General features: G+C 34.4%; 7 protein-coding genes and 2 long non-coding RNA genes across 9 annotated transcripts; 2 read left to right on the forward strand and 7 right to left on the reverse strand.

Moving 5' to 3' along the window:
• Positions 1-1265: 1265 nt before the first annotated feature.
• LOC111459182 (remorin-like) lies at positions 1266-2554 on the reverse strand. The gene is made up of 5 exons (XM_023101957.1): positions 2260-2554; positions 2067-2117; positions 1898-1985; positions 1739-1820; positions 1266-1658 (listed from the first exon to the last, which is right to left on the reverse strand). Exons 1-5 carry the CDS (start codon positions 2432-2434, stop codon positions 1464-1466), a joined length of 591 nt encoding a protein of 196 aa, XP_022957725.1. The 5' UTR covers positions 2435-2554; the 3' UTR covers positions 1266-1463.
• Positions 2555-5857: 3303 nt separating this feature from the next.
• Positions 5858-10539, reverse strand: LOC111459179 (transmembrane ascorbate ferrireductase 1-like). Its single transcript, XM_023101952.1, has 7 exons — positions 10456-10539; positions 9499-9579; positions 9339-9367; positions 8131-8420; positions 6766-6814; positions 6468-6667; positions 5858-6373 (listed from the first exon to the last, which is right to left on the reverse strand). Exons 1-7 carry the CDS (start codon positions 10473-10475, stop codon positions 6062-6064), a joined length of 981 nt encoding a protein of 326 aa, XP_022957720.1. The 5' UTR covers positions 10476-10539; the 3' UTR covers positions 5858-6061.
• LOC111459178 (myosin-1-like) lies at positions 9827-15539 on the forward strand. Its single transcript, XM_023101951.1, has 8 exons — positions 9827-10204; positions 10480-10680; positions 10785-10907; positions 11023-11060; positions 11141-11240; positions 11329-13542; positions 14836-14921; positions 15154-15539. Exons 1-8 carry the CDS (start codon positions 10136-10138, stop codon positions 15401-15403), a joined length of 3081 nt encoding a protein of 1026 aa, XP_022957719.1. The 5' UTR covers positions 9827-10135; the 3' UTR covers positions 15404-15539.
• LOC111459183 lies at positions 13608-14821 on the reverse strand. The gene is made up of 2 exons (XR_002713252.1): positions 13799-14821; positions 13608-13679 (listed from the first exon to the last, which is right to left on the reverse strand). It is a non-coding gene; the product is annotated as an uncharacterized LOC111459183 (long non-coding RNA).
• A 1809-nt stretch (positions 15540-17348) lies between the features above and the next one.
• LOC111459099 lies at positions 17349-18516 on the reverse strand. Its single transcript, XR_002713236.1, has 2 exons — positions 18440-18516; positions 17349-17979 (listed from the first exon to the last, which is right to left on the reverse strand). It is a non-coding gene; the product is annotated as an uncharacterized LOC111459099 (long non-coding RNA).
• On the forward strand, positions 17581-19213 carry LOC111459097 (low-temperature-induced 65 kDa protein-like). Its single transcript, XM_023101851.1, is given in 6 exon segments — positions 17581-17675; positions 17747-17832; positions 17834-17963; positions 18040-18306; positions 18475-19005; positions 19081-19213. Coding segments are annotated over 5 exon segments (1092 nt in total). The 5' UTR covers positions 17581-17596; the 3' UTR covers position 19005; positions 19081-19213.
• Positions 19034-19835, reverse strand: LOC111459098 (heavy metal-associated isoprenylated plant protein 39-like). Its single transcript, XM_023101852.1, has 3 exons — positions 19728-19835; positions 19557-19635; positions 19034-19467 (listed from the first exon to the last, which is right to left on the reverse strand). Exons 1-3 carry the CDS (start codon positions 19734-19736, stop codon positions 19274-19276), a joined length of 282 nt encoding a protein of 93 aa, XP_022957620.1. The 5' UTR covers positions 19737-19835; the 3' UTR covers positions 19034-19273.
• A 965-nt stretch (positions 19836-20800) lies between these two features.
• On the reverse strand, positions 20801-21244 carry LOC111459699 (stress-induced protein KIN2-like). Its single transcript, XM_023102721.1, has 2 exons — positions 21152-21244; positions 20801-21068 (listed from the first exon to the last, which is right to left on the reverse strand). The coding sequence occupies exons 1-2, from the start codon at positions 21209-21211 to the stop codon at positions 20925-20927; spliced, it is 204 nt and encodes a 67-aa protein (XP_022958489.1). The 5' UTR covers positions 21212-21244; the 3' UTR covers positions 20801-20924.
• Positions 21245-22771: 1527 nt separating this feature from the next.
• LOC111459638 (actin-depolymerizing factor 7) lies at positions 22772-24044 on the reverse strand. Its single transcript, XM_023102636.1, has 3 exons — positions 23933-24044; positions 23587-23846; positions 22772-23200 (listed from the first exon to the last, which is right to left on the reverse strand). The coding sequence occupies exons 1-3, from the start codon at positions 23933-23935 to the stop codon at positions 23050-23052; spliced, it is 414 nt and encodes a 137-aa protein (XP_022958404.1). The 5' UTR covers positions 23936-24044; the 3' UTR covers positions 22772-23049.
• Positions 24045-24374: the final 330 nt, after the last annotated feature.

Genomic DNA, 24374 nt, shown 5'->3' on the forward strand with positions numbered 1-24374 from the left:
TTTTTTTTTTTTTTTTTTGGAGAATTTTGAGTTTGTTCATAAATTTATTTTTAATTTTAAAAAATATATATTAAAATTGAGTAGAAAATCTTATTTAAAAATAAATAAATAAATGTTTTACTAATTAACATTTTATTTTTTTATTAAAAATAAATTTTTGAATAAATAATTTAGAAATTCAACCAACAAATTTTATGGTTAGGTTGAGTTGGGTTGATTATCTAATAAAGGTTGTTTGGGTTGAAAAAAAATTTAGAATTCGAACAATTGGATTGAGTCTAAAAGATGTCTCAATCTGACTTTCCCGAATACCTTGTATTATAAGGTAAGATTCTTGTTTATTTGATGTGTTTTGAGAAGATTATACGGTTGAACTTTCCGTTAGTTGAAATTAGTGCCAACTTGATAAGCAAAACTTTAGTTAATTGCAAAGAATACAAAACTCGGTCGAATTCGTTGACCAATCATAAGCTATAAATATGTGATAGATTTTAGGATGGGTTATTTTTAACTTCAATGAGCTAATCTCGTAACGTTTTTATCGAAGATCTTCTAAAGCCCAAAAAATAAGTTCAATAGGTCATTTCAAAATACATTTGGGAGCCAACCCATAATAGTTGAATGGGCTTGATAAATCATTTTAAGACAAAAGCTCGAGTGAATATAAGGTCCAACTTGAATTGGGTCAATTCTTAAACGAAATTCAAAGTCAACCCCTTTCAAACTTATTAAAGCCCAGAAATTCATTTCGGGACGGAAATCCAAAACAAAAAAAAAATAAAAATTAATTTTTTTTTTTTTTTAATCATATTTTTTTATTATTTTATTTACCATTTAATATTGTCTATCATATTATATTATTTTTAATAATAATTTAGACTTTTAGATCGAGTTAATCTCCCAGAATAAAACTCTCCTCTCCCTTGAATTCTTCTTCTCTAAATATTCTTTCAAGAGACTCTCGTCACTCTTGACTTTGTGTTCGAGTTATAGCTACAAATATAATTAGAATTGTCAGCGAGCTAAAATTTTTCTAAAATTTTTATAAAGGTTGAGTTCCTGCTCTCGTATACATTGTTTTATTTTAATTCATAATAAAATTAAAACAATTTTTAACCCGATGAATAATTCATTCCCTTTTCACTAATAAAATTTTGAATATAGAAATTCAAGAACGACTAAACCATTGATTCTTAGATTTAAACGATCCGATTCCTGAAGAAATTTACTAAAAAAAAAAAAAACAAAAGTACTGTCTAATAAAATATCTTAACAAACATTTAACAATGATTTACATTCAAAGTAATGTTGGTCCAAATATCATATTCACAAACAATTAAAAATAAATAAACCCCTTCACTAAACACACCAATAAATCAACCACAAACAACAAGAACAACCAAATAATAAGAACATTTCAAGACACGAACACTAATCAGTGATCAGACCAGACACATTCAGTTCTAAAAGCACCCAAAAAGCTTCTTCGGTGCAGTACCAGTGGCGCGATACTTCGCCGCCGTCTCCTCCGCCTTCAGAAGATCCTCTCCGCGCATAGCTTCGATCACCGCCCTCTTCTCCTCCGCAGATTTGTGAAGCAGAGCAATTCTGTTCTTCATTTTCTCAACGTATTCAGCCTTCTTCTTCTCCAAGCTTTCCTGCAAATCAAATTCCCGTACAGTTAACCAAACCCCAAAAAAGACACCCAAAATGGGTAGCCGAACAGAGCAATGGGTACCTCAATCTTCTTCAACTCAGCCTCCACAGACGCTTTTCTGCTATTCTCCCATGCCACGACAGAGGACAGCTTCTTGTGAGCTCTGCTCAAAGGGGTTTCAGTGAATTTCAATTTCAAAACGAAATCGAAGAGAATGGTGAGGAAATGAAACAATCTTACTTGTTTTCAGCCTTTGATTTCTCGCTTTCTTCCCAAGCTTTAATCAGCGACAACCTCTTCTCTGTTGCAACTTTTGCTAGAACAGCATCTGAACAATTAAATTAATTCTTAAATTTCATTGAAACAAACAATAATTAAGAAAAGAATTAAGGGTTTTTGTAATTAAGACCTCTGTTTACAGAGCCCTCGGTGGATTTGGGTTCATCTGGTTCTGAAACCTCTGAAGAACACAAGAACAGAACACAGAGAATAACAGAGCAAGATAATCGATTAAAAAGCCCTAAATTCAACTCCGAGCTGAAAATTAACGATGGATTTATGTAAAACACATGAAATAAAAGGTGGGTTTGTTGATTATTTACTTTCAACTAGAACAAGGGCTTTGGAGTCGTCGGGCTTGTCTTCGACGGGTGGAGGGGGAGGTGGAATTACAGCTTTCTCCTCGGCGACGTCTTTGGAGGCTTCTTCTTCGGCCGGTTGGGGCGGAGGATTGGAGGGTGGCGCCGCCGATTCGGGGTTGTTGGAAGCGTCAGCCATGGGGGAAATCTGGGAGGAAAGGAGGGAGGAGGAAGGGGAAAGTGGGGAAACTGTTGGTTGTGTTGAAGACTGAGCTGGATGATGGTTACATATTACTTAATGTGAGTTGGCATCATATTCAACACACTTTAACGTCCCAAACACCATACCCATTATTTAATTCTTTTTTTTCTTTTTTAATTATATAAACAAATATATATTTTTTTTTATCCAGAAGAAATTAGAATCAGTAAAATTTTATAAATGAGTTCACCCGTTAGAGTAATAACTAAAATCTTGGTCACAATGCATCACCGTTACAAATGTCAATTATTTTTAATTTTTTTAATAATCTTAAAAGCTCTATTTTCCGACTACAAAAATGTCAATTCACAAACAAACTAAATCTCTGGCTTTCAAAGAATTAAACCTAATCAGGATATATAATCACTATTTGAAACCATCCAATTGAATATTTAAGTGAAATAACAGTCTAGATTAAAAAAAATTGAAAATTAACAGTTTAATTATTATTATTTTTTTTTTTTAAAATTGGAATGTTTTTTTAAATCTAGTTTGGATGTAAATGGTTGATTTAATTTGACGTAATTAAGAGCGTAAGGTAGATTTTGTCAAATAAATAATTTCATTTAATGACGTAATCTAAGTTTTTACAAAAACTATAAAAAAAATAAATAAATATAAAAGAAAATTAATTTCCATTTTTGTAGAATATCTATTATTAATCCAAGTTTTACGAAAACTGTAAAAAATAAATAAATATTAAAAAAATTTAATTTCCATTTTTGTAGAATATCTATTATTTCCTATTGACAGTAAGATCATACTTAATTTAATCAATAAGCAATAATTAATTTTAATTTAATTAAAATTCATATTCTAAATTTGGGTTATAAGGTAAAATAATGAATGGTATTTGGTACAACCAATAACGGCTCTAACGTCATAACGTTCTCCAAGTTTTTATTATTCAAAATTAATGCTCATTCAATGTCAATTCACTGTTGATAAACAAAAATAATTAATTACGTTATTATCTTTTTCAATATAAATAAACCAACATTTACGTTGTTACATAATAACTTTAATTGGAAATTATGTTTTATTACATTAAATTCTAAATTTTAATTTTTTTTTTAATTTTAAAAATTTTAAAAATTTCTATGCAAGTCGAAAAAGGTCAATTATATTAGAATTAATTAATTAATTTTAAAATTGAAAGGCGTAGAAATTTAAGGTCACGAATGAATTGGAGAGATTAAATTATGTCCACATAAATTACCTTACCCATCACACCAAGCATTAATTATTAAATTTGACACATAGTTATCTTGCTTCTACATCAATTTCAAAACATTAAGAGCATATTTATTAAAAATAAAATGTTAATTTTAATAAATAAGATTAAAGCACAAAGAAAATATGGAAATTAAGGATAAAAAAAATAAAAACATTATGAAAACCATATATTAGTTATAATTTTGGCAAGCATGCTATAAATATTAAATAAATAATAATAAAAAAAAACAGTTATAAATATAAAGGAAGTTTTTTTTTTTTTTTTTTTTTTTTTTTTTTTGAGGCATTGTACGTTTGTTCTGTCCTTTTCCCACTCTTTTTTTGGTATTAAACCCTACACACCCTGGCTTAATTTTCAGAAATAATGAAATTTTTATATCAAATTCTAAAAATTTGAATATTTTTTATAAGTAAATTAAAAAAAAAAATTTAATCACGTTCATAATTTTATTACTTATATTAGAGGCGCCACCACATACCCTTCTTAAAAAACATACGCAGAAATATAAAAATAAAACATTTTTTAATGAAAAAAAATAATAACGTATTCTTGAGGAGCATAGTAATATAATATGGTGCATGTAGGGTCATGGGACGTGCGCATCATAGGGTCATGGGACGTGCGCATCATACATTCAATTATTTAACTCCAACACTAAAGTCACTTACTTAATTAGTTTAAGTTGATATCACCAATTTATCTATATGAAAGTTCGATTTTGTCATTTGAAATCTAAGTCAACCTATGTGAGTTCATGACATCAATTTAAAGTTTAAACTTGTGCAGAATTTTTTTTCTAAATTTTATAATGGTTCATGTATTACCGCTCACGCAAACATTAAACACTTTGCATGAATAAAATAATCTAAAAAATTATTCAAATGAGCTAATGACAACTGGCCCATATAATATATGGTTTTAATATATAAATATTTATATAAATGAGAAAAAAAAAACTAAATTATAAGAACTAAAATAAAATAAATATTGAAATTTAGGTGGAAAATTATGGATTTTAAGTTATTTAATTATTTATATTAAAAATTAATTACATGTATTTTCCATACCTGGGGTGTCGGCAGTTTGGCATGTATGGAAATTTTGTTTTTTTGTTTTTTTTTTTTGGATGTGTTCATATTATTTTGTAATAAATTAAATTCCACTCTGGAATATAACCCTCCAACTTAATTTTCTTTTGGCTACGCAACATCAAATATTCAGTTGAAGTCATTCAAATAATTATGTCATCAACCCACTATTATAAAAAATATTATTAAATGAGATTAAAATAATCAAATTTTAGAGTGATTAGAATAATTAAAAGTATATAATAAGGTCTAAAATATATATTTAATTTAGTTGGTTTGTAAATTCATAAAAAAAAATTTAGATGTGACGATTTCCGGTCACCTATTTTTTATACTCTTAACTGTATTAAAATACTTAGTAAATAATCCTCCTTTCGAGAAGGTTGAGGGAGCTTTAGTGGTTTTACTCCAATTTATAGGAATTTACACCGTTAATAAAGTTGAGCAACTCCGACATATAATTGTCGTGACAAAATACTGATCAAAGTGTCTATTAGGTAAATGCGAGGAAGTGATATGAATTTCGTAGGATTCAATCTAAGAATTTCGTTAAAGAACGAGAGCTCTAGATTTAATGTCAAAACCCCAAAAACGACGAAGAATCAATCTGAGGGAAAGTTTGCAAACAGATTATGTAACGGCCAAGATCCATCAGATATTGTCTCTCTAGGCTTTTCTTTGGGACTTCCCCTCAAAAGGCTTTAAAATGCATTAGCTAGGGGAAGGTTTCCACACCCTTGTAAATGATGTTTTGTTCTCCTCCCCAACCAAGGTAAGAGGTCACAATCCACCCCCCCCCCCTCGGGGCCCAGCGTCCTTACTGGCACACCGCCTCGTGTCTACCCTTCGAAGAATAGCGAAAAGGCTGATACATCGTTCGGTGTCTGGCTCTAATACTATTTATAACGACCCAGATCCACCGTTAGCAGATATTGTCCTCTTTGAGCTTTCCCTTTCGAACTTCCTCTCAACCCTTATAAATGGTGTTTTCTCCTCCTCTCCAAAGTCACAGATTATCTTAATGATCAAGATTAGAAGGAAATAAAACTCGTGATTCGAATAACTCCACAAAATAGTTTGATCAAGAGTACTTAAATGATTCTAGCATGCAAATTTAAACACAACAAAGAAAATGCAAAATAACAATTTGATGGTTTAAAAAGCATAATATGCAAACACGGTTAATTGAAAAGGTTTAATTTTTATGGTCATCAATACCATAATAGTCACAGACACGCATCACTTAGCCGAATGGATTCTATAATCGTCGTGGTGTTGGTCGGAGGAGGGCTGTGAAATGACAGACAAAATCACAAACACTGCAAAAACGACGGTGGTGATGGCGGTGAAGTTGACGAGCAAGGCCTCAGTGCCGTATTTGGCGACGCCGGAGCTCTGCAGAAACGTCAGCTTCTCGAGGAAGCCAAGCGCCGAGTTGGCGGCGGCCAATACGTACACACACGCGCCCAACAGCGCGTGCCATGGCAGCGTCGCTCTTCGAAGATCGGCGGACCCTCCGGGGAAGAAAAATGTCACGAATCCGTACAACCACTGCCCATTTTCAAATCTTAAGTTATAAATAAATACGATTTTAAAAAATTAAAATTAAAGAAATTAAAATGATGGGTGGCAATTACGTAAATACCTGGATGCCGTAGAGGACAATTACGCCAATTCCAATCCAGGAATGTAAGCTGTAAAGATTAGCGATCCCACTCTCGTTATGGTTCTTGAATGCAGCGCTGATTCCCACAATGCCTAGAACCAATGCGACGCCGTTTAGCGCCAGATGGATCACCTTCTTTACTTCTTTTCTGAACGGCAGTGATTTATAACTGATTATTGCTGCATGATTTTTGAACGCATTATTTCGAATTACTAATAATTAATTTTATTTTCAAATGGAAATTAACTAAAAATATAGAATTTAATTAAATCATTACCTTCGCCTCCTATGATGATCAATCCGAATAGCATAAAAACAGGATGAACCTAATGAGAGCATAATTAATATTGATGGTCTGTTGACGCGTCTAAAAAATTCAAACTTACTGAGTCGAGAAAATTAAATCTATATATATATTATTTAAGATTGTCGTTTTTGAAACCTTAATTCTAAAAAATTTTAAGAGTATGATATTATTTAAAAAATTATTTTACATGAAAGATAATTTGAAAGTTGACTTCAGATTTGACCACAAATATTATTGATATAGTATGATTATCTTATTAATAATCCAGATATATCCTTTCACACTAACTTTAAATTATATAGAAACCTTATTCTATAAACATTATTTCATAGGAGTGGGAATTTTTTGAATTTCATATTATGTTTCATATTTAATTTCGTGTTACATTCGCCACAAACTTTTTCTTAAGGTTAATGGATGATTCTTATTATAAAAGTATAAAATTTAAGAGTATATACTGACTAAGTTGGTGGCCTGAACAACTTAAATAGAATTGATAACCATGATAACTCTACCCTTTCCTTGGATTGGGTTGTTGGGATGTATTTCAATTATTTAAAAAAATACATCTCATAAAACTCAAATATCAAACATTTATAAGTCACAACTAACTTAAGTTATAAAACTCAAATATCAAACCTTTATAAGTCACAAGTTAAATATTCTTAATGTTCATAATAATCTTAAAAATAAAAATACATCTCATAAAACTCAAATATCAAACATTTATAAGTCACAACTAACCTAAGTTATAAAACTCAAATATCAAACCTTTATAAGTCACAAGTTAAATATTCTTAATGTTCATAATAATCTTAAAAGCAAGATGAGATTGTAACTCTAATTTCTGGTTTACTAAACCTTAAAAACGTCAACTAACGAGTCAACCAGCAAACTGACGTTGAATTTTTTAACTCAATCTAAATTGAAAAAAAAAAAAATGAAAAAAAAAAAAAAAAAACTAATCCAACCCCACCCCACCTTTATGATTTATGATTTAGATGATGAGATGGTGAGATGATTTGAAAATCAAATCATCAAATAAAGCATTAATGAAAGTAGGTGGGAAGTGAGAAGTAGGACTTAAAAGTTGGAAATATCGTTCTTTTTTCTTTTATTGAAAAACAAAAGAATGGATCTATGTGTGTGTGTATATATATATATATATAAAGGTAAACATGCAAATGGTTTGTAACAATTATAAAATTAAAGAAAAAAAGCTGAAATTAAATCCAAATTAAAACTTTTAAAATTGAGATTACTTTTAACCTAAAAAGAAAAATAAAAAAATGAGTAAAATAAAAAAGAAAGGTAAAGAGAGAGGGAGAGAGTTACGTTGAAGATGAGACTCTTATTGACAGACTCCCAAGCAAGGCCGCCTCTGAAGTGAATGGTCCAAATGAGCACCATGATGAGCGCCACCACTGCGAGCCCGTGACTGATCACGGTGAACGGAAAAGCTTTCACCGCCGGCATCATCTCTCTCTCTCTCTCTACTGTGAAAGTCCAAGCAATTCTGGAACCCTCTGGGTGTCGGATTGTTTGTTCGTTCGTTGGTTCTGTCAGGGCCTTTTTATGGGTTTGATTTGTGAATTTATAATAGAGTTTGAGATCCACGAGGTTGCCTATTAAATTTTAAAATGGATGCATTTCATTCTAAGGTTTAAAAAATGGAGTATAATGCTGAATGGGCCACTTTGACCCAAGCCCACAATTTCCTCCATTTTCTTCACTTTGACCCAAGCCCACAAAGTCCTTTAATTAAATTTTTTAAATAATATGAAGAAAAAATGGAAATTTTAATATTTATGATGTATTAAATATTTTAATTAATTTCTTTTGTGTATTTTAGTGGCAGGATGGAGAAGTGAAATTCCAAGAAGGAAGCAGGCAGCTGGAATCTATACTCAGTGGATTAATGATTGATTATATTTGGAGTGGAAAGGGCACATGAACCCACGTGTTTCCACTCATTTTACAGATATTTTTATTTTAATTAACAATCCAATTATTCAACCTTACATTTAATGGCCTTCTTATATTGGTTTACAGGTTTACGCAATTAAAAAATAAAAATAAAAAAATAAAAAATAAAAAAAATAAAAAATCCTCTTTTTTATCTTTTTGACTATTGAGCCCGTCTCAACTTAATCTTCTCGATAACTCTTTAAAAAGAAACTTATATTCTCATTTCTAACTAATATATATAATCCTTATTTTATGGAGAAAAAAATGTATAAAATTTATTCTCCAATTCTTGAGTGATATAAAATGGTCATTTTGATTATTAAATAGGAATACTAAAAAAAAAAAAAAAACCTGTTTATTATTCTACATGCCTTTTCATATATAAAACATAATAATAAAATAATATTTAGTTGTACTAATTTTTTTAGTTTAATAAGAGAGTTTTAACCTTTATTCTTCCCTGACCAATTTATCAATTTAAATATAATTTAGTGGATAAATCATCCATTACCATAGTTCTATTATATTATATTAAAAAAAAGTAAATACTAACAAAAAATAAATAGAAAACATACCTGAAATTTGTGTATCACGCTGACTCCATCTAATTAGAGAGAAAGACAGACAGGATATTAATTACTAATAAAAAAGTACATTAATTGATTAAGACAGCAAAGTTGTAGATTTAAATCAACAAAGTAATAAAAATATTGGTATACCATTTTGGAATCGGACCTTGACATAGAAACATGGTTGTTTGTTATATCACACTTGAATAGTGAAGGACCACTGTGCCCTGGAAAAGCGAACCCTAAACTGCCATTGAAATTTATATAAAATCAATTCCTAAATGTGATTAAATAAAATTAAGCCCAAAAGCTGGTGGCTTCCGGCGTTAAAATAAAGTTTTGTTTTGGTTGTTGATGAGGAGGCATCATTAAAGTATAGGGGCACATTTGTCATTTTGAAAAAGCACTACAGCACCGCCAGCCTTTTCGGCCAAAACTAAACCATATTGCACTTCAGCGTTGTTCCTTCCAACACTGTACACTGCGGTATTGTCTGATTGCCGCCCGCCATGGCAGAGAAACTTCTCAGTTCTCCTTCCCTATAGCTAGTTTCTCCTCATCTTTTCCACCTCCTCTAATGAACCTGCTCTAAGCCCACAAAATTTAATTTTTACAGGCCCCCAGCTTTTATTGCTGCTTTCTGGATTTTCCTATCTTGCAGCGACCAGGGAGGACAGAATTAATTCCGGTTCAAACCAGAATAAGTTATCACTATCCCATCAAGTTCTACACAACATTGTATATTCGTATATTCCACCGATTAGAGGTTTTCCTTGTCTGAGATCTAAAACAGAACTGAAACAATGTTCAAATCGTGGAGCAAGAAGCAGAAGATCAAAGCTGTATTCAAATTACAGTTCCGGGCAACTCAGGTATTGATTTTGCAGGCCGGAGGGGATAGCTACATTTTTCTCTGCTCAACATGAAATGGCTTCTTCTACCCGAAATTTTTTATTTTTTATTTTTTATTTTTTATTTTCCTGTCAATTAGTTATAAATTTTCTACCCCTTCTAAAGAGATTAAAAGCTGATGCAAGAGAGTTTGAACGAAGCTTGCACTTATTTGTGTCAATGTGTACGAGTGTGGTTTGTGATAAATGAAGGGAGAGGGACAAGATCTTACTTGATAATATTGATCTTCATTCAGGTGCCGAAGTTGAAGAAATCGGCTTTGATGATATCTTTGGTGCCAGATGATGTGGGGAAGGCAACAGTGAAGCTAGAGAAAGCTGCAATTCAGGATGGAACTTGTTTCTGGGAGAATCCTGTCTATGAAACAGTCAAGCTTGTTAGAGAGATAAAAACAGGAAAAATCAATGAGAAAATTTACCATTTTGTTGTTTCAACTGTAAGGCATAGCAACATAAACTTCTATATTTTCTACAACTTGCAATTAGCCATCTGGTGGGAGCAACTTGTAAAATTCTATATGTATGTGTATGCACTATGCAGGGATCATCCAAATCTGGCTTTGTAGGTGAAGCTTCGATCGATTTTGCAGATTTTGAGGCGGAGACTGAACCCATGACTGTTTCCCTACCTCTTAAGTTTGCAAACTCTGGTGCCATATTACACGTTGGTTCTCTCTATCTCTCTCCATCCGTTGTAGCTCTACCTAGCAATTTGAAGTCTAGTCAAACTTCTATTTCATTGTGAATATTCCTGATTTTCATGGGTTTTGATGAAACAGGTTACCATTCACAAGATGGAAGGGGATAATGACCAAGGGTAATATCAAAAACTTAAGCTTCATTTTAATTTACAGTGTGACCTTCTTTCCTTATGAAGTTTTAGTTTCCAATTGGCAGGGATATTGAAGAGAGTGGAGGCGCAGCACTTCAACATGAGAATAGCTTTAATAGCCAGCTTAGCTTTTCTAGTACAGAAGGCAACCATTATCTCACAGAAGTAAGGTCTCATGCCAATTTTCCAAACATTTCAAATGTACGAAACCATTGGCTTGATCCTATTTATATAGAGTATGGTTGAATTGCAGAATGGTGACCAAAATACATTACGTGAGGATGCTGAACAAAATGGCAACTCTAGAGTGCCCCCTGGCTCTAGTTCAGCTAAATTTGCATCATACTGGGATGGTAATAATGGTGAAAGAAGTACTCAACAGGGTTCCAGATCAATGACGAATGGTGTACGAAGTCCTACCCTCTTGTCACCCCCTAGACAGAACTCCATGCCTAGGAAGGCAACAGTTGACACCACTAGAGTGAAAAACCAAGCACACGAGCGATCAAATACAGAATGGTCCCTGGGTTCAGCTTCAGATGGAAGTTTTGGCGACTCTGCAAATAGTCCTGAAGAAAACACTGCAAGAGAGAGGATGCACCAGGTCCCTAATAGTTCTATTGAAAGAGTAAAGAATGAAAATGTAATGCTCACGAGAAAGCTAGAAGTAACAGAACTGGAATTACAGTCTCTTCGCAAACAGGTCACAAAGGAGACTATACAAGGGCAGAATCTATCACGACAAATCATTTGCCTCACTGAGGAAAGAGATTCACTCAAAACAGAGGGCAAACAACTCAAGTTCTTGAAGAAATGCAATGACGATTCTGAGGACTCGAAGAATTTGAAGTCCGAGATTAAGGAAGCAAGGGTTCAGTTGGCAGCAATAGGGGAGGAGCTTAAGCAGGAAAAGGAAGTACGAACTGATCTTCAGCTACAACTGCAGATAACAAAGGAGTCCAACTCTGATTTAGTTCTTGCTGTGAGAGATCTTGAAGAAATGATTGAGCTAAAAAATAGGGTAATAGCTGATCTATCAAGAAGTTTAGAATCCTGGGAGAGTGATAGAGAACAGGAAGCTGTTGGCCATTGCAAAGAGAATAATGATAAGGACCCAAAGCTCTCAAAAGAATTGATTCAAGAGTATGACGATGTCAAGGAAGTGGATTTGTTGAAACAGGAGATCAAAGATTTAAATAGTGAAATAGAAATGCACTTGAAGAACATGGAAGAGCTAGAAATGCATTTAGAACAACTTATGTCGGAAAATGAAATCCTCAAGCGAGAAAACAGTGACATGTCTGCAAAGTTAGAGAGAAACAAGACAGAATATCAAATAAAACAGAATGAATATTCAGGTTCTCTGGCTGTTATAAGAGAACTTGAATCCGAAATAGAAAGACTTGAAGAGAAACTCCAAATACAAACCGAGGAGTTTTCAGAATCTTTGATCTCAATTAATGAACTTGAAGGTCAGATCAAGCGCTTGGAGAGAGAATTGGAAAAGCAGAAACACGAGTATTACGATGGACTCGATGCCATGAAACATGCCAATGTGAAATTGGAAAAAATGGCTATAGAAGCCAAGGAAATATTGAGTAAGACAAGGTGGAAAAGTGCCATAAAAGCCGTCATTCTTCAGGAGAGAAGTAAAAAGTTCTCGATGGAAATGGCTTCCAAGTTAAATGATAATGAAAAGAGAATCACTAAAGCAGTCAAAGAAATCAATGAGTTGCGTCTGCAGAAAATAGTATTGAAAGAAATGCTCCAGAAGTCTAAGGAAGAGTCCAGGCGAAATAAAGAACAAAATGAAGAAAAACTGCATGGCCTTTCCTTCCAGCTAGAGTTAAAAGCAAAAGAAATGCATCACATGTCAATGGAGCTAGATAACAAATCTAGACGACTTGAAGATGCAAAAAAGCAGGAAGACTATCAGCAGGAGGAAATCCAAATGCTGAAATCAAATATAGAAAAAATAAATGCAGAAAAGCACACTAAAAAGCAGGCAGAGAGAGAACAACCTGAATGTTTGGTCTCTGAAATGGAAGCATTGGAAGAAAGAAGTAAAGAAAAGGAGATTTTGGAAAAAGAGATGGCTTTTTCGAAGAGAGAAGTAGAAAAGGCACAGGAAGAGCTTACTAGAATTAAAGTTTCCAAACACGAGCAAGATACATTAATCGACAATCTGCTAGCTGAGATGGAAATTCTTAGATCCCAAATTAATGAGTTAAAAAAGGAGTCACAGACAGAAAATTCTGAGAAAGAAAACCTAAGAAAACAGGTATTCCAATTAAAGAGTGAACTAGAAAATAAGGAGAGAGCTTCTGGCACATCAAACATCAAGTTGGAAAGTCAAGAAATTTCAGCTTTGAATCGAAACTTAGCATCAATTCATAATGGATCTCAAACACTTGCGCATACCAAACAGGAGCTTTCAACTTCAGGAGAGGTGATGCAATTGCTTCAGGTACTTCTCGAACCCTATAACTAAATAACCAGATGAAAAATAAGACACAAAATTCTGAAATTTTGATGTTTTCTGTTGATACCGGATTTTGATTGGCGGATCAACAATAAATTGTATTATCGAGAACCGCGTTGTGCCTACAAGAGAAAGAGAGGTCATAAGGGTCTAGTGCTAACGTACCACTAGTCTGATGCTCAAGTCAGTAATTGAGTCGATAATAGGTGTAGAAAGGAATAAGTCAGTGTCTTTGACGTACCTTTCCATCTTCTGACTTGCTGAACTTTTATGTGGTTGAGAAACCTTCATCATAATGGAGTGTTATAAAATGTCGTGATTCTCGTGGTGCATTGAGTATGAGAAATGGTTACAAGGTTGGACCATTACATGGTCAAACCAATTCTCAAATGAATCTTGAGTGATTTTGATCGAGACTCAAGTCATAGTCTTTTCAACCATCGGTTGACTCCTATAGGATGGTCAAACTACCCTTGAGGGTCCACTTCAAGTGCCTCAACTTTGGTTGGCACTTGTGGTAGTCGACCTCTCAGGCTCAATTGACCCTCTTCAAATTTGCTTCTCGGCCTTTGAGCTTTTTCTTTTGGTGGGTTTTGACACAATCAATTATTTCACCTATAACACTCCCAAAAGTCCTCTCCATAATTGATATTAGCTACAGAGTACCAAATCTTATGATTAGATATATACTGAAAAGATGAAGTGAAAGATAATGAGATGGCTGGTAATGAAAGCTTTAAGGAGCTAGTGTTGTAGTAAATTCAAAGATATATTTATTCTAGAGAAAAATCTCAACACTACAATATGGGAACAAGATTATGTTCAGAATTAGTCCAAATGGTCAAAGATCTTATGCAAGTACAAAACTACATTATTAACTTGACAACCTAATGTAATTTTCTCTTCTGAGAGGCATTGTCAGTAATTGTAGACATTCACAATACCTCATCAAGATGACTACGGTCTTCTTCTAAATAAATTCCATATCATCATAAATGAAGTAGTTGAAAAGAAAGTCAAGCACTTGGTATATATCATAGTTTTCTGTAAAAATTAAGATGATATAAAAAAGAAAAAAGAAAAAAGAATAGAATTTCCCACTTAGTTGACTAATATTGATACTTTAATCGCTAACCATTTAAGCTGAAGCTAGTTTATTCCTTGAAGTTGCATAATACTTCTACAGTTGTCCCTTTTAGACTTTGTTTCGTGTTTCATTTGTATCACTTTATCCATATTCTAGACTGTGCTAACATTGCAGATATCTTTGCAATATAGGAAACAAACCATTCTGGTATCACCATAGCAAGTAATAAAGAAGAGAAAGCGAACCAGAGCAATGTATATGAAGCACTTTGTGGAAGGTATAAGCTGCCGATCAATTAAACTTGAAGCCTATTTTTCTTGTCAGTTGTCATAACAATAAACATCTCCATGCATTAATGTTTCCAAACCCAAATAACTATGTATAATTGTGAATATATACTGCCAGAAAAGTTCACATTCAGAAGCATGTTCATTTCATTATTTCCTTATATTTTTTGGGTGTTAAAGAGCTTTTTATTTAAATATGTAATTGTTAATAATGCTTTGCAGGAAAGTGGACTCTAACTCATCAAATAAGGAACTGAAATCGTCTACTGCTGGGAAAGGTACCGAGGACTGTAATATTGATCTCCTTAAGGAGATGTCTTCCCTAAAGGAGAGGAACCAAACTATGGAAAGAGAACTGAAGGAAATGGAAGAGAGATACTCAGAAATAAGTCTCAAATTTGCAGAAGTAGAAGGCGAAAGACAACAACTTGTAATGACTGTGCGAAACCTGAAAAATAGTAAAAGAAATTAGTATTCATGGCTCTAGCAGGAAAATATCGAGTACTTAACCAGAAAACTCGGAATAACCAAATTGGAAATCACTTCACAAGTATAGATATGTGTTGTCAGAAGATTATTTTCTCATTGTCTATTTTTTTAATTTCTTTTGGGGGGACAAGCTCATTTTTTTAACCCTCAAACTTACATCACCTAGTTGCGGATAGGAGGAACTTGTATTCCAGAAATGTTTTCACGAAGTTAGCAGCTAACTGGCTTGCAATGTGCAGGGTTCAGAAAGTCACCGGTAACAATTAGATAAAGAGTATAATCGTAGTCTCTATTATGTTTTTGAGTCTCCGATCGAGATTAGGGTTTCATAAAGATGTTAATTGAAATCATGATTCCAATATCGTTCTATGAAGAGAGCTGTGCCTTTTAAGTAATTCAGCCTACACATCTTGATCCGTCTGTAGAAGTTCATTCTAAAAAATATTGACATAATGCGTTTGGCTGGAGTATTGAATGAGTTTCCAAACTTGGGACACAATCTTACGGAATTTGAGTAAGGAACTTACCCAAATTCCAAGATTGTCATGGTAAGGTGTTTAAACACATCCCCCTGTGCTTTGGTTTCTCTGCCATGGTCACGACATCACCGCGGCAGAGTAGCTCCTTGCTAGTTGAAGAGTTTGAAATATCAAAGCATAAATCACCACTTCCAAAAATTTTATACAAACACTTCCTAGATGACAGTGTATTCTAGTTACAAATGTATAGGAGAAAATATATCCAATCCGTTTGATTTTGCAATTTTTTTTGGATTGTGTCCTTAAAGATTGGCATCACTTGAAGAAATGGCTTCGTTTAATTTGTTTGAGAAAAGGACTGTAACTAATCCAGAAATGAGGAAAGCCTCTGAAGAATATTCTCTGATAGACTTGAGAATCGCTAGAATTTAAGTAAAGAGCGCTCGTCAATTCAATCAAGCTTGCTGTGCTATTAAACAAAAACTTCGTACAACCTCTCATGAACAGAGATTGTTTACAGCCGCAAGCAGTGAAGAACATTAACTCGAGATCTCAATTGAAATCAACAATTGCATTAATTGAGCAAAAAGTTTTACCTCCAGGAATCGAGTTTCAACACTCTCCAAAGAGAAAATCCTCCCGAGGAACCTCAGAACCTCAAAGACTGACCACCAGCACCGAGATAACCATTATCAACATCGATTCTCCGAGGAAGAACGTCGTCAAAGAACTTGGAGACAGCAGAATCGATCGTTAACCAATCAATTCCGAGAGAGATTTCAGGGACAAAATCGAAGCAGAGGAGGTCGCCGACGGTGGAAAGTGGCTTCAAAAAGCGAGGTGAGGGTATAGGGAATCGGTGGAAGAATTTGTTTTCCGGAGCGAAGTAATCAACGTGGAGGAACCGAGTTCGCATTTTCAGCGACTGAGAGCAACAACGATAGAGGGAAAACGGTCACGTAAACAGAATTTCGCGCTTCGAGGGTATTTTTATATCTCTGAAATTGTTTACAAGTTAAATAGCTACTGATTTTACCAAAATGCCCTTCTAGTGATGAGATTTAGTTATTTTAGAGATTTTTAACGTAATTTATATTAGCCATACAAACGGAGATGAGAAAATTAGAAAAAGATTACTCCTCTTTAATATTTCTCATTTTCTATTATTTAAAGTCTATTTAAAAAATTCAAAATTTTTATTTAATAAAATAGGCTAAGCTTCGAGCGACTAAATGGATTGAAATTGTTGGGCCTAATACAACCAAAATCCTATTCAGAACTTAGTCTTATCGATTTAAGTTGATTGAATCAGATCAAAACTAGCTTCTATCCATTTAGACAGGTGGATCTTACGTTAAATTTCCTTAAAATCCCAAGATAATTAAGTTTATTCTAAAACACTAGTCTTTTGATAAAATTGAAGTATTCAAAATGTGCGTGGGCAAATACTAGACGTTGATTAGTTATCTTATAGGCATATTTTGATAATAACGTGGGTTCACTCGAGGATGGTAATAGGTCCGACAAGGATCCTTATACCTATATACGTGTTTATCACCCTCAGCCACTTCGTGTCTTCTTCTTGAACTGCCACACACCCATGCGAAGCTGGCCAGCCCCTCTATTTTCTATTAAATCCTTTGTCTCATACCCATCTTCTACGATTCTCTCTGTCAGGAGTATCATCGGCTGTCATCATGGAGTCCCAGCAAACGGCGCCTCATCGCCACCACGCCCACCACCACCATGACCCTCACAACGTCGCACTTCACCGAAGTAAACAGCCGTTTTCCCTAAATCTTTGCTTATTTGTAGAGATATAATGTTAGGAATGTGTAACTTTGTAGGTGTGGAAGGGGAAGAAGATGGGCAGCATCATGAGAAGAAGTCAGTGTTGAAGAAAGTTAAGGCAAAGGCTAAGAAGATTAAGGACACGATCACTAAGCATGGACATGGCCACGATCACTAAGCATGGACATGGCCACGATCACCATGAGCCCGAGGATCACGAAGATGAAGAAGGTGGAGGAGCTGTGGTGGATCCTGAACTTCAAGGGGCACCATGTATGTCTTTCTTTTCCTGAAACATGTAGCTCAAATTATAAGGATATTTGATGGTGCCACTTCTATTACTTGGCAGTGTATGAAGGCGCTGTAATGAGGAGCGCTATGGCCGGAAAAGGGCAGCAACAAGATGTCGGAATTGGATTGCCGACAGAGGTGCACGATCAGCCTCCTCCGGCTCCAAGAGAAACCGCAAGCCGTCCCTCTGCTGTTGAGCCAAACACGACCATGTCTTTGTCCCCATGGAGGTTGGAGGAGGGTCCTCAGGCGCCTAAAGACAAAGCTCCATACCCTCACACTCCTCATAATTCCGAGGTCAAAGCTTTGGATCCAGCAAAAAGAGGTAACATTATCCACTCTGAGCATAATCTCTACATTTTCTTTGGGCTTCTTCAAAAAGCCTCATACCAATGGTAATATATCCATAATCATCCTCCCGAGAATCTTCATATCTACAATAGCAATTTCTTTCTTACCGTTTGATCTTTATGAATGTGTTGCGGTGGAACAGGGAACAAAGAAACAGGGGATTCTCAGACATTCGATTCATTTGCAAGAATGAAGCTCAACCACGAAGACGTACAGACCCGTCCCGGCTTAGCTAGTGGAATAGACCAAGGAAATCAGAGCAGCTCCGGGGAAAAGATCTCAGGCGTGGGTTCACCCATGCGGGGTAAAGCAGAGGAAAACACAGACACCAACTCTTCTTCGCCATTGGAGTATGGAAGGAAGATAGCTTTAGCAGTGACAGAGAAGCTGAAGCCAGGGGAGGAAGACAAAGCACTTTCAGAGGTGATATCGGAGGCTTACAACACAAGTAAAGAGAAGGTAGTGAAAGCTGGAGAAAATCAGCCCAAAGGGAAGGTAACAGAGTCCGAGGAATTGACTCAGCGACTGGGGGGAGAGGATAATAATGAAGGAACACAGAGATACTCCCCAGCAACCTCCACCACTGCAGCGACGGTGAAGAATATGGCGGATATGGTGAGGGACAGTGTGGGGTCATGGATGGGAAAAGGTGGAGATCCTAATACTTCATAAGGTGAATCAAAATATAAAATCAAGCTTCATTGTGATTTCTTTTTATTAGTTATTTATTTCGTGAGGATTGAAGCAGGGGTTGAAGGATTTACAGATTCTACGGCCGCGCGGGAGAGGAGGCGGAGTAGTCCGGCGATTAACCGGGATCAGTAGAGATTTCGATGTTTTTAAGAGAAATACATATGTATACATATATATATATGGAAAATGTATGGAAAATAAAAATTGAAAGAAAGAGTAAAGGAATTGTGTACTTTTTGGCTTCTACTTTACTTCTTCTCCTCTTTCTTCTCTTCCTTCTTTTCTTCCTTCTTCTCTTCCTTCTTCTCTTCCTTTGCAGGTCCGACTGATATAATATCCACTTTACCTACTTTCTTCAATTTCTTCACAATCGCCACCGCGTCCATCGATCCAACCACCGTAAGTTTCTGATCCTTCAGATCCGCGGCGATCGAATCAACGCCTATTCATCCAACCATCACACACAATTTTTCGATCGTAAATGTAGAAGAAAAATGATACGGAAAACAAAGAATCGAATCGGAAACGAACCGTAGATGTCAGCAGCGGCTTCGATTGCTTTCTGCTTCGATTTGTCGTCCGTCATCGTCATTACCTTCAGCACCACTTTCTGCGAATCTCGAAATCAGAAAGAAAATCCGTAGAAGGAAAGAGAAAAACAGGGCGGAGGAATCAGAGAGAGAGAGAGAGATAAAGAAGAACCTGAGCCATTTGGTGAGATGAGGAAAAGCCGTGTAGAACAGAGAAAGGAGGGTGGGGATTGTAATTGTATTATGTTTATGAAGAACAGTGACGCATCCGCATGCCATCGGGGGGTTTATAAAGGGCACGCAACAACAGCCAAAATGCTCATGCCAAACAAATTCCCAATCCGAATTCTTTATTTTTTTTATTTTTTAAAATTGAAATAAAAACAAAAGCCAAATTTGTATTACTCCAAAATTCAACCCATTTATTTTGATTTTGAGACGTTAGATAAATAGGACTAAAAACTTTGCGTGTTTTTATGGGAACAGGCAGTGCAAAATCTACTCGATTCCCACATCGACTATTTTATCATTAAATTAAATCAAAATAAATTTAATGAATTCACTCATTAATAGAAAATTTCAATAAAAATATTTATAAATATCTAGAACCCACATCGACTATTTTATCATTAAATTAAATCAAAATAAATTTAATTAATTCACTCATTAATAGAAAATTTCAATGAAAATATTTATAAACATGTAGAAATACTAGCTTAAACCGCAAGAACATATTAATGACAATAGACACATTTTTGTTATTTTGCCGAACGTGTTGGCTAAAACAAGCAAACATATATATATATATATATATATATATATATTCGAGTTGGGCATACTGTATTTAATCTATAACGGAACTTCCATTAAGGAATGCGTGGTAGCACCAATTATGAGAAATCCACCGATCCACATGTGATGTGTGAACAATGAAAGTTGTGTACCATAGTCACAATAATTGAGCATGTCACACCGAAGTTTTATAGCTCTTGGTCCGCTATTCTGATCATGGTTTTTCAAGTTTCATAGCTCTTGGTCCGCTATTCTGATCATGGTTTTTCAAGTTCCATAGCTCTAGGTTCGCTATTCCAATCATGTGGATGAGGAGGGATTTAAATCCCCAACACCGTGGTTTTAGCCACATGCTCCAATTCTTTGAGCAATCAAATGCTCTAGCAGTGACAAACATAGCTTAACTAACTTAAAACCATAGATTTCAACGACAAGATTCAAATATTCTATTTCATATATCGAATAGAAGTGCAATTCAACAAAATTCAAGTTTAAAGAGTAAATTAAATTAATACGATGTTTCCATTTGGATGATAAAGCCTTTATTCATGAAAGCCTAAGCTAATTTGTTGAAGCTTCATTTGTTGAAGGTAGTGGCGTCTTTAACAGCATCAGCAGCACCGTGAGCCTTAGCCGCTATCTGTTGTCCGGCCTCTTGTATCGACTCCTTGGTTGATTGGAGTGTATCACTTGCCTTGTCCATCAAATTACTCGCCTTCTCCTACATGATCATATAAAGCAATATGTTAGCCATCATCGATTAAATGACCACCAAGTATTTAAGAAAACAGGGGCGAAGTGAACCTGGGCTTGGCCTTTGGCTTCTCCAGCTTGGTAGCTCAAACTTTGAGAGCTGTCTGCCATTTTGGTCCAAAAGAGTTGGAAAGGTGAAAGGGTTTGGTGAATAAAATTGTTTTTTTGTTGATTATGAGCACTCTGGTCGTGATTTTTGTACACAAGTTTGGATCTGAATATGGTCTACCCATTTAAAAGGGTGCACGCCACGTGGAAGTTTAGAGTTTGAGAGGCGGTGACACTTGTCGTGGTGTGGTTGGAGCTGTTCTACTTACGGGCCAATTGACCAGGATTTCAGTTCAGATTGTTTCTCCGCTAATATGTTATATATTTTGTCATAAAAAAATGTTTCTAAATTTTTTTTTTTCTTGAAATATTCTTATAATTAATTTTAGAAAATTAATATTTTTTTTTAAAATACTCTTAAATTTAATACACTCTACTTCAAAAAAAAGTTTAAAAATATCCTAAAATTTAAAAACTATTATTAACGCTTTCAACTTTAAATACTTTTTAAAATTTATAAGTAATTTTGGAACACTGTAATAATATTTTTAAACTAAAAAAAAGTGCTTTTGAAATTTAAAAAAAAGTTTAAGAGTATTAATGAAATTTTTGAAAGGGGTATTTTTTAAAATTTTAAAGTTCAAAAATGTTTTTTAAAATAAATATTAACAATTACGAAAATTAGTGTATATTTTATTAATTTACCCTTATATTTATATTTGAATATAAATCCTTTATTAATTTTAAATTTGATTAATGAATGCAATTGGCCATTTTTGCTTTGATTGCTTTTGGGTTCCTCATATATAATTATATACAGTAAGTCGTTGTTGTTGATTGTTGTCTTTGGGTTTCGAACTCCATATGGAAAAGGAGCGTTGTCTGCTGTTGTTGATTGCCTTTGGGTTCCGAATTCCATATGGAGAAGGAGCGCTGTTGTTGATTGCCTTTGGGTTCCGAATTCCATATGGAGAAGGAGCGTTGTTGTTTGCAAGGTATCGACCATTTACATGGACCGAGCATGATAAACGTGCCGACTAAGCTGTTGCCTTTTGCTTACATTTCCATATAACACCAATTTCAATTTCTCAAATCTTACTTTTCAAAAATCCTCAAATCTTACTTTTCAAAAATCTTGCTTTTAAAACTCTCCTTCAAAATTTGCCCCCGTTTTCTAAAAATCTTACTTTTCAAAAATCAATCTGCCCCGTTTTCTAAAAATCTTACTTTTCAAAACTTTCAAAACTCTCCTTCAAAACCTGCTCCCGTTTTCTAAAACTTTCTTAAACAGGTTTCTTGAACAGAGCCTGAGGCTCGAGTATACATTGGGCCTCTTTCGAAATCTACTTCCATTTTCTAAAACTTTCTTGAACAGGGCCTGAGGCTCGAGTATACGTTGCTTGGTCATGCTTGACCATAGGCAACACTCCCGTCAAAGTCAAAGTGCGATTATGACAATTTTTTTTATTTTTATTATTACAGTTATACACCTTTGAGACAACAAAACCTTCAAATATTATGATAAAACAATATGATACGGAACCATCAAATATTTTCATAAACTTAGAGATCAAAGTAAGAAAGAAGAGATCTGAGTTCAGATAATTCTCAAACTTGAAATAAAAACTTGCAATTTCCTCTCAAACATTAGAACAATTTTTTGAGGAAGTATTTCATAACACTACAAAGTACAAACCATGCTATAAAATACTTCCCAAAACATCCAAATATGAAAGGGCTACACGTATATTTGAGTTATAAATAAAATAATAAATAATCAAAAAAAAAAAAAATACAAAAGCTTCTCTAGAAGATGTGTATTGTTCGTTCAATAACAAACCATCCCACATGAACTTGGACCAAACACAAACGAGCCACAGACAGCTTCTTCTTGTCGGCATCTAAAATGCCCGTGCCTTAACAATGTCAAAGCTCATCTCACTCGGATCGGTCGCCTGCAACTCAAATTGAATGCCATCTAGCTCTCTCTTGAACCTGTCCTTCGAGCTCGCATACACCATCTTGCCCCTTACCTTCGATGTCTCGGGCGACCTAATCATAAAAATAGCAGTAAAAAACAATTTTTGGGTTGAACCCACGACCTAATCATAAAAATAGCGAGTAATAAAAAACAATTTCTGGGTTGAACCTACGACCTAATCATAAAAATAGCAAGTAATAAAAAACAATTTCTGGGTTGAACCTACGACCTAATCATAAAAATAGCGAGTAATAAAAAACAATTTCTGGGTTGAACCTACGACCTAATCATAAAAATAGCAAGTAAAAAACAATTTCTGGGTTGAACCTACGACCTAATCATAAAAATAGCGAGTAAAAAACAATTTTTGAGTTGAACCCACGACCTAATCATAAAAATAGTGAGTAAAAAACAATTTTTGGGTTGAACCCACGATTGATTACTGTTACGTGCATACCATGCAATGAAAAAAATCTTGCTCTTCTGGCAATTCTCATCAGTGATGAAGTCGAAATCAAAGACAGCATAGCGACACTCATCGGCAGGGAGAGATCCAGTGAAATCCTCGTATGTTTCTTCAGGTTTTCCGAGTTTCTCTACCACAATATCCTGTTGTTCAATCTTGAAGATGATGAACCTGTAATTCCTCTTTGCTTTCAGCTCCAAGAACTTCAACTTACATTCATCTCTCACGGTCATTCCAGATGCTGAGTTCGCCTAACTCAACAAACGAAGAAAGTTAACATAGTTTTTACCTCGATAATCATGATAACAACGAAAGAACAAGTACGAGAAAGGCATACCATGTTGTCTTGTTGAGGAGGAGGGAGGAGGGAAAGAGTGTAGTATGGAAAGGGAGATGAAGAAAGAGAGAAATAGAGGAGGAAAGGAATGGATTGGGAGGAAAATGAGAGGTTAGAAGAAGGAGAAGTTTAAGGAAGGAAACTAATTAATTTGAATATTTGACCAATTCCAACGCCTAAAGTTTAGGATATTATGTTACATCGTATTCTAAATTAAGAATAACTATGTTCTAAGCTTTGCTTAAAACATTAATTTAAGAACCATATATATATCACATATTTGTTTGTTGAATTTGAATGTAACAACCAGGTTTCAACTTTGAAATATTTTCCATTCAAAACAACAAATTGGGACATATATTTTCATGCACAACATTAAGGTTACAACGTTGTTGAAACCAAAAAAAAAAAAAAAAAAAAAAAAAAAAAAAAAAAAAAAAAA

The sequence above is a fragment of the Cucurbita moschata genome, unplaced genomic scaffold (assembly GCF_002738365.1).
Source record: "Cucurbita moschata cultivar Rifu unplaced genomic scaffold, Cmos_1.0 Cmo_Scf00022, whole genome shotgun sequence".
NCBI classification, from domain to species: Eukaryota; Viridiplantae; Streptophyta; class Magnoliopsida; order Cucurbitales; family Cucurbitaceae; genus Cucurbita; species Cucurbita moschata.

What these genes read in the sequence shown, in the direction of transcription:
- LOC111459182 (XM_023101957.1), bottom strand. Translation starts at nt 2,434, where the DNA reads ATGGCTGACGCTTCCAACAACCCCGAATCGGCGGCGCCACCCTCCAAT. An exon ending in AAATCAAAGGCTGAAAACAA is followed by an intron (nt 1,821 to 1,897) that starts GTAAGATTGTTT and finishes CCCTTTGAGCAG; the next exon opens with AGCTCACAAGAAGCTGTCCT. An exon ending in CTGAGTTGAAGAAGATTGAG is followed by an intron (nt 1,659 to 1,738) that starts GTACCCATTGCT and finishes TTTGATTTGCAG; the next exon opens with GAAAGCTTGGAGAAGAAGAA.
- LOC111459178 (XM_023101951.1), top strand. Translation starts at nt 10,136, where the DNA reads ATGTTCAAATCGTGGAGCAAGAAGCAGAAGATCAAAGCTGTATTCAAA. An exon ending in GCAACCATTATCTCACAGAA is followed by an intron (nt 11,241 to 11,328) that starts GTAAGGTCTCAT and finishes GTTGAATTGCAG; the next exon opens with AATGGTGACCAAAATACATT. An exon ending in AGGTGATGCAATTGCTTCAG is followed by an intron (nt 13,543 to 14,835) that starts GTACTTCTCGAA and finishes TTTGCAATATAG; the next exon opens with GAAACAAACCATTCTGGTAT.
- LOC111459179 (XM_023101952.1), bottom strand. Translation starts at nt 10,475, where the DNA reads ATGAAGATCAATATTATCAA. An exon ending in GCGTGATACACAAATTTCAG is followed by an intron (nt 8,421 to 9,338) that starts GTATGTTTTCTA and finishes AAAATTTAATAG; the next exon opens with GCAACCTCGTGGATCTCAAA. An exon ending in TTGTCCTCTACGGCATCCAG is followed by an intron (nt 6,374 to 6,467) that starts GTATTTACGTAA and finishes GAAAATGGGCAG; the next exon opens with TGGTTGTACGGATTCGTGAC.
- LOC111459098 (XM_023101852.1), bottom strand. An exon ending in AGCCGCTGCTGACATCTACG is followed by an intron (nt 19,468 to 19,556) that starts GTTCGTTTCCGA and finishes TTGGATGAATAG; the next exon opens with GCGTTGATTCGATCGCCGCG.
- LOC111459699 (XM_023102721.1), bottom strand. Translation starts at nt 21,211, where the DNA reads ATGGCAGACAGCTCTCAAAGTTTGAGCTACCAAGCTGGAGAAGCCAAA. An exon ending in AAGCCAAAGGCCAAGCCCAG is followed by an intron (nt 21,069 to 21,151) that starts GTTCACTTCGCC and finishes ATGATCATGTAG; the next exon opens with GAGAAGGCGAGTAATTTGAT.
- LOC111459638 (XM_023102636.1), bottom strand. An exon ending in AAGATTTTTTTCATTGCATG is followed by an intron (nt 23,201 to 23,586) that starts GTATGCACGTAA and finishes TTTTATGATTAG; the next exon opens with GTCGCCCGAGACATCGAAGG.